We start from the raw sequence: 7,861 nt of genomic DNA, 5'->3' as shown, positions 1-7,861 counted from the left end.
CCTCCAAACCCTAAACCCCGCCACCGCCTCCCGGGCCCCGCTCCCCCTCGCGCGGCGCCACCCGCCGCAGCCCTTCCCGCACCTCCCTCCCCGCCGCCGCGTCGCCGGCGGGGGCGTCCGGCCGCGCGCCGCCGTCGCCGCCGCCGTCTCCGGCGCGGTCAACGAGGCCAGGAGGCGCCCGCCGCAGGAGGGCGGGGAGGCGAAGCAGACGGATCTCGCCACGCTCGGCAACCTCTGCGTCGACGTCGTGCTCAGCGTGCCCTGCCTCCCGCCCGCGCACCGCGACGAGCGCCTGGCCTACATGGAGGGCCTCGCCGCCTCGCCGCCCGACCAGGTCGAGCCCCAGCCCCCGTTCGCTTGTTGCGGTGCGGGAATCCTCTGTATTCGCCCCCTAACTGTTCCGCGGTAGTTGATACTTAATAGTCTAGGGCTCATCTGCTGATCAGTCGTTATGATTTGCCGTTAGAAATGCTATCGGGCGAGAATTGTCATGGCTTTACCTTCCGTTACAATTTAGGGTATGCTCATGCTGCCATCGCTAAATTTTACAGCCTTCTTGCTTAATTATATCTGCCTGTAAACTGTGTGGATGGAGGGGAGTGGGGGCTTTTACTGAGATATAAAACTGTACACATACTATCTTTGCCTGATTATTGTTGTATTGTGATGGGAAATGTGAGCGTGCGATGAAAATTGTAGGTGTCAGAACTGCTGAGGTTCATGATTCATCAGTAGTTGTTGTTTTATTATGCAACATCCATTCGTTTTAGCTGTTCTGATTATGTCTTTATCAACTGAACAGAAATATTGGGAGGCTGGTGGGAACTGCAACTTGGCATTCGCTGCAGCTAGGCTGGGGCTTCGCTGCTCCACACTGGGGCATGTTGGAGAGGAGGTTTATGGAAAGTTTCTTCTTGATGTGCTCGAGGCAGAAGGAATTAGTGTTGTCGGGATGCTTGAAAATGCTGATGTTACTGCATGTCGACATGCCTATGAGACGCTTCTATGCTGGGTTCTTGTAGATCCATTCCAGAGGCATGGATTCTGCAGGTCAGTTCTCATGCACCCCCTATTATATTAAATAGATTAGCAATATTCTTGCTCGTATGATTTACGTGTTTTTTTACTTCATATTTACTGGTCTTTCCTTCTTTGCAAATTCAGCCGTGCAGACTTTAGTAAAGAGCCAGCTTTCAGTTGGATACGTAAACTTCCAGCAGAAACCAAGATAGCCATTCATCACTCTAAAATATTGTTTAGCAATGGATATGCTTTTGATGAATTTTCCCCTGATGTGATCGCATCTGCTATTGATTGTGCGATTGATGCGGGAACATCAGTATTCTTTGATCCTGGGCCTCGTGGAAGGTCTCTCTTACATGGGAACCTGGATGAACAGAGAGCGCTTGAGCACGCTCTGAGGCTCAGCGATGTTCTCCTTTTGACGGCAGATGAGGTTAGTTCACCCATATTATAAGCCCTGAAGTTGGATGGGTTTGCAGGATTATGGCTGATTTACTATTTGGTTATGTATGCTGCTTGTGCACACGGTTATATCCGAGTTATCACCCATTTTATATTCAAGTTCTGTGCTGATTTGGCTGCCTTCATAAACCTTTATCACTGAAGCAGCTTTGCATGCCTTCCTGAAAGTTGGTGTTACTTCTGTTTACAGAAGAGCGATCATATATATCCAGCGCAATAGATATCTTGTAGTCACATTCATTTGCTTGATGGACTTCTCTGGTAAAAACAAATCAAACAGCATATGTTCCAGATTCCTTTTTGCGTTCACTCTTCCAGATTGTCTTCATACATGTGATTCCATGTGTAACTGTCAATGATCAGTACTATATGGGTCGTGCCTATCTTTCCAACGAAAACGATTTTCTATTTGGCACATTGAACTTTTCTCTGGATATTTGCCTTTTCCAATAATTAAATAAAATGCAAAACACTTATCCTGAAATAAGATTGAGAGATACTCCACTGGCAAACATCAACTGCTTTTCTGAAGAATTTTATTTGCTGAATTTAACCTGGCTTAGAGGACAGTGCCTGAGTGTGCTGTACTTATTCTAGCATTTTCTCGCCTCATTTCTCACCACTTCCTGTTTATTGCTTTGACAGGCTGAGTCCCTAACCAACATCGGAAACCCAATTCAGGCAGGGCAAGAATTGCTAAGAAGAGGAATCCGGACAAAATGGGTTGTCATCAAAATGGGTTCTAAGGGATCAATCATGATCACCGAAAGCGCTGTTTCATGTGCACCTTCTTTTAAGGTACTTGCTGTGCTGACGAAGGATCTTTGTACTCTTGGCACAAGTAATGGAAGTTATTTTTTCCTGAATTGTCATATTTTTGGTATTCACCATGCTTTGTATTTCCATAGATCCGCGTTGTGGACACGGTTGGATGCGGAGATAGCTTCACTGCTGCTATAGCTTTCGGGTTCCTCCACGGCTTGTCGGCGATTAGCACACTAGTACTAGCAAATGCAGTCGGTGCTGCGACCGCCACTGGATGTGGAGCAGGCAGGAATGTCGCTCACCTAGATAAAGTACTGAATCTCTTGAGAGAATCCGATCTCAACGAGGAAGGAAAAACATGGACTGAGTTGGTTGAAGGATGCTCAGTCTGTCCTGAAGTTTCAGTCCTGTCCAAGACGCCAGTCAATGGTTCCAGTGAGCGCTTTGTGAATGTTGTCCCTGTTAGCGGTGTGGTTTCCGACCTTTTGTCGATGCTAGAGGTGGCACCGGAGCGAAGCACCGTCCAGGCTTGATGCCATGCTGAGTAGTAGATTGTTGTATTTTTTTTAATCCGTATAGATTCTTTTTTATTTTTACTGGTTCATCATGCTGCTCTCAGGTGATGAACGATAGTTCGAAGCCCAGGCTTCTTTGAAAGCCTTTTGTTGACGAGAATGTGATTTTACCAAGTGGCAAGTGTGGTGCGAAGTCATCTTCCATATGATGATTTGATAAAAAAAAAGAGGTGATTTTGGTAGTTTCCCCCTTTCTTCGTGTGATCTATTGATAACTGTGCAGTGGCCGTCTATCTTTGCCCTAACTACGGTTATGTCTCAGTTACGATGACACCATGGACTGAGATCCTGAGATTGACTATCAAAACAGTGATGACGAACCCTAAATGCAGTGTGTGCTGCCTGCGCTGTCGACTCGATGAGGGGAACAAGATGAACTTCAACTGGGTGATTACCTCAGCTCCCAGGATGGCGATCTTCCCTACATGTAGTGCAAACTGAAATCCGAGGCCCTGGTGGAAGCATGACTGCTCCACTGTGGCTGTCAACCCGGGGAACAAGTTCGAAGCGCTCGTGCTATTTTCTGCTCCAAGGATGTTCCACTTCTCCTCCAGCCTAGTCACATTCCATGCCCCTTCTCCTGTTCCCCAGTCGCCTCGTCGCGACACAAAAGCATGCATCGTATCCCAGGTTTTGCAAGGCCACAGAGAGATTACTGCCGTACTTCCCAACTGGAGGCACTGGGCATCATGAAGTTCGCGTGTTGTCGCTGATCGACACACGTCGACAGACAAAGAAAATAGAGACTGGAAAAGAATCTCCACATTGTAATATGTAATAGTATGTCAATAAACATCATGAGACGCTACCAAGTCCTTCGGTTATTTCGACACTGCTGGAACAATTACTTGTTTCTTTCCAGTCCAAAAAACAGTAACTTGTGCTATATGTTCCATTTGGATATGACACAAGGTCAGAGGTTACTTAAGGACACACAATGGAGGAACTGTGTAAGATCTAATGATCACGCTGATTCAACGAGTTGTTGCTGTAGGTTACAAGAAAAGAGAGTAGAGTAATGCTAGGGATCACATTATATATCACCAAGTGACTGAATGTCTGGAAGTTCATACACTACACTGATAATTGGTGAGATGTGTCCTGTGAGATTATTGACTGAGGCGCTTTGATGGAAGAATCAACCTAAGGCTAATAATTTCAAAAGATATTTGCAATACATTTGCTGGACCTCATACAATGCATAAGGTCTCCTGAACATCAACCTATCCTGATACACATCCTATAAGCTATACTACATATTTTGTTTTTCCACAGCATGTTCTCAAACTCATTGCCAACAGATGGGCTACAACTATGGCCTATTATTACCTTCTGAATGCTGAATAATTTTGAGCTCATAGAGCTGTCCTATCTCTCTGCTCGGTAACGATTCTTCGCAGCTCCCTCAAATGACTAGTTATCTCCTGCACATATTGTTCTCCATCACTACTACATTTAAGAGAACTCAATATCTGCTTGAGAAACTTCTGATCTGCTTCAAGTGCCATGAGTCTACTATTCAAGAGCGAAATTTCTTGTTTAATGCTTTCCACGGAACTAATTTTATCATCATCTGAGCGCGAACATGAGCCAACATATTTTTGGTTCTCAACAGATTGATTTTCATCATTTCGTTGTAATGAGACGGATTCATCTTTCAGGTCTTCCTGCGGCAACAGTGAACTTCGGCATTCCAGTTCTGGGTTTTGTACGTATTGGCCAGGCCCATCACTTGGCTGATCTCTCAGTGATTCATCGTTCAAGTCTTCCTGAGGCAATAGTGAACTCCGACACTCCAATTCTGAGTTTTCTACATGTTGGCCAGGCCCATCACTTGGATGATCTCTCATTGAGTCATCTTTCAAGTGTGATTCATCGTTCATGTGTTCCTGAGGCAATAGTGAACTCTGACATTCCAATTCTGAGTTTTCTAGATCTTGGCCAGGTCCATCACTTGGATGATCTCTCAGTGAGTCATCGTTCAAGTGTGATTCGTCGTTCATGTGCTCCTGAGGCAATAGTGAACTCCGGCGTTCCAATTCTGAGTTCTCTACATGTTGGCCAGGCCCATCACTTGGATGATCTCTCAGTGACCCACTCTGTAGGATGTCACTTGCGCCACCCAAATCAAATCTATTTGTGTAAGGCACGCCAAGTGTTTCCTCTAATCTGCTCAAGGATTCCAAAATTTTGGCCTTCTCATCTTCAAAACCAAAGATGGTATTCCTCACAAAATCTGAGCTATCCAAGACACTGAGTGCCATATCTCCATCAACAGCGTCAAAATTCCCGAGATCAAATGGTTCGATGCGGAACCTGCTCTCATAACTTTCGAGTTCAGCTTCCAGGTCAAGCATTTCTTTCTCCCTTTCTGTAAGCAAGTCATTTAGCTTTCCAATTTCTTCTTGGTCATGATCAGCCTGCTCTTCCATCATCCGGAGATACTGCAGCGCCTCCATGTGCATTGCAGCCTTTTCCACTTGCAACCTATTGATCATAGCCATCGCTTCACTTGCTGCAACAGACGAAGCACTCCGTTCTGCCTCGAGCTCCTTATAAAGGATGCTTAGTTTTTTCTTGTTAAGCTCGCATTGCTTCTTCAGGGACTCAGGGGAGATTTCACCTTCAGCTTCAGTTGGAACATCAGATGGTTCCAGATCAAGGAACTGTCTGCCATCAATGGCATCAGATTGACTGTACTCATCAATCTGTATGCTGATTCTGGGGCTAGCAGCCACCTCACTCCAAGGACCATCGAGGCCTCGCACAGAAGACAACTGGGACATGAATGTCTTCACTTCTTCATGTGTTGTTGAATTGGTTTCCTTAGCGGAGATTACTTCAGACCATCGAGGAGACCTAAGATTGCCTCTACCACCAGGAGCATTCTTCATGCTACTGTTGCGGTTGATATAATGGTTTGTAGTTGAGCGGGCCCCGTTAGATGCAGAAGCAGCAAAAGCCTCTGCAGCTTCCTGGTCAGGGCTTCGTGAAACACCCTCTAAATCGCCGACCTCCTCAACACCAACCAGAAAAGCTACATTTCACAAATTTGACATTCTCAGAAAATAGTTTGGGTTAGATAAGGATTATAGCATTTTGGAAGACGATACATACTTTTCTCTTTCGGAAGCTCCTGACGAATTTGCTCAGGCACAGCCTTCGAGTGCTCGTCGAGATCTCTGGTTCGACGTTTAGCTTCATAAGGCTTTGCATAGCCGCCAACATCATCATCTGAGACATGAATCTCTGATTGAGAGTCATGACAGGCATTTAGCTTTCTGTAACCTCCGTGAGGCAATTGATCAAAATCCTCATCCGAAGAATGCCCAACGCTTGCCGTGGCCATGCTTCTCTCCTTCACTTTGCTCATTCCATCATTCTGAGACCTGCCATTCACCTCCTCAAATAACTTGTGCGCGTTGTCTCTCTTCGTGAATGGCTCTGAACAACAAGAACATCGGTGTGTGTGCCCCGCCTTCTCCTTAATGCTCATGTTTGTTGGGTTACCTGGCTTACCAACTGGTCCAGAACATGAAAGCAAGCACTTTCCACATAGATCATCAGAATGTGCGAGCTTACTGTGAATCTGGCAATAAGATAAACGCGCGATTTCCACCCTGTGTGCTGCACAAATCAGCTCCTCAGAGAACCAGGCCTTGCCATGCAGAACCTTGTCCAATCTTGAGCACAGCATGCACGGTGACCGGATCCTGCAGATGCGCGCAAACCTCGTCGCGGTATACGACACCACGGCGACCACAAGCAGCATTACGATGAGGAAGCACTCGCTCAAGGCATGGCCCAGCACCAGCCAGAATCGCCGCCAAGAGTCTCGCGGCCTCGCACGAGCTTTCGCAGCCATGAAAGATCAGGGCACCGACAATTTGCATGTAGGTTGCTCAAATGCCCGGCCTGTCCTGTGAACCTCCCATTAGTGCGGCACAAAGATGCTCAGATCACACCAGATTGTAAATGAGGAAACAACAGTCCTGCAACCTTGGTTACTCATGCCAACATCAGGTTCCGTAAGATGGAACCTTTTCTCCCAACGAAACTTTGCCGATGAGCCAAATTTCTGCAATAATCACGATGCTCTCAGCCTAGTAACAGGTTTTCCCCCAGTCGCCAATGCACATACAGATTGGTGGCAAGAACCCTCGATTTTTGATCTAATCTATCCTGCAAAGAAATCGCACCAATTTACCATTCAGGGTTCTCATACGCACAGCATCAGCATGTCGTGCAGATTCAAACAAGATTGTGATCGGGAAGCGGAACATACCGGTGCTGCTGCGGATCTCAAATCAAGAAGCTGCGATTCTCCAGATCAACAGCTCGGGCGGATGCGGGAGAGGGGCGTATGGCGGGATCGGGCGGGAGGCCCAGAAATGCGGGGAAAAGATCCCCAAAGAGGTTTGGAGGAAGTTTTGGTTCTTGGTTGTAAACAGGAGGGAAAATGGCTCGCTCCCATTCTCCGTAGGATTGGAGAGGGGAGAGAGGGAGCAGGGTGCCCGCGCCCGCCGTTTGTCCCCGCATTTCTCTCTCTAACCTTTGCATGTGGTGAGAGGGTGAGAGATTTACGCATAGCCTCACCTTACCATGGCCAAGAAAAGACGGCAAATTTATATATGTACTGAATAATAAAAAGAACTTAAAAAAACGGTTTTGCTATTTTTCATCCGGCTGAATTCAATTGGCTTTCATCCGTTTTTTTAGCCGTGCGATCTATGTGCCGTGATTCGTGTTTTTTTTGTCCCACTGTTGCCTTTTTTTCTTATCAGGCCCGCTTAATTTCCTGGAGACCCGATACGCTTCCTTTGCTGTCGCCCGCAATCGCCCGCATAGTTGGGTTGGCCCGTTCCCCTCCTCCTCGTTTCCCCTTCTCATTTCACAGACGCAACTAGTAGAACAGAGTGAGGGAGAGACAGTCATGGCGATTTGGAGCTCTCCTCGCCGCCCGATACAGTACAGTGGTGGTCCGGCGTCTGGCTGCCCCGCCCCCTCCCTCTGCCGCGCTGTATTTCCCACCGGGT

General features: G+C 47.0%; 2 protein-coding genes and 1 long non-coding RNA gene across 3 annotated transcripts in view; 2 read left to right on the top strand and 1 right to left on the bottom strand.

The window, feature by feature from the left end:
- Nucleotides 1-7: 7 nt before the first annotated feature.
- Nucleotides 8-3,011, top strand: LOC119284659 (2-dehydro-3-deoxygluconokinase-like; the record flags this gene model as incomplete). The annotated part of the gene is made up of 5 exons (XM_037563809.1): nucleotides 8-334; nucleotides 803-1,050; nucleotides 1,165-1,456; nucleotides 2,131-2,283; nucleotides 2,394-3,011. Coding segments are annotated over 5 exons (1,410 nt in total), but the record flags the coding sequence as incomplete, so codon positions are not given.
- Nucleotides 3,012-3,836: 825 nt separating this feature from the next.
- LOC119284658 (myosin-binding protein 3-like) lies at nucleotides 3,837-7,383 on the bottom strand. Its single transcript, XM_037563808.1, has 3 exons — nucleotides 7,111-7,383; nucleotides 5,943-7,007; nucleotides 3,837-5,862 (listed from the first exon to the last, which is right to left on the bottom strand). The coding sequence occupies exons 2-3, from the start codon at nucleotides 6,688-6,690 to the stop codon at nucleotides 4,181-4,183; spliced, it is 2,430 nt and encodes an 809-aa protein (XP_037419705.1). The 5' UTR covers nucleotides 6,691-7,007; nucleotides 7,111-7,383; the 3' UTR covers nucleotides 3,837-4,180.
- Nucleotides 7,384-7,641: 258 nt separating this feature from the next.
- LOC119284657 overlaps nucleotides 7,642-7,861 on the top strand; it is a 4,643-nt gene continuing 4,423 nt past the window's right edge. Inside the window, exon 1 of the long non-coding RNA XR_005139147.1 lies at nucleotides 7,642-7,859. This is a non-coding gene — a long non-coding RNA (uncharacterized LOC119284657). The remainder of the gene's footprint in view (nucleotides 7,860-7,861) is intronic.

Source organism: Triticum dicoccoides, chromosome 4A (assembly GCF_002162155.2).
Source record: "Triticum dicoccoides isolate Atlit2015 ecotype Zavitan chromosome 4A, WEW_v2.0, whole genome shotgun sequence".
Lineage (NCBI taxonomy): Eukaryota > Viridiplantae > Streptophyta > Magnoliopsida > Poales > Poaceae > Triticum > Triticum dicoccoides.
The sequence above is the reverse complement of the archived record's forward strand: the minus strand, read 5'-3'. Positions and strand labels throughout refer to the sequence as shown.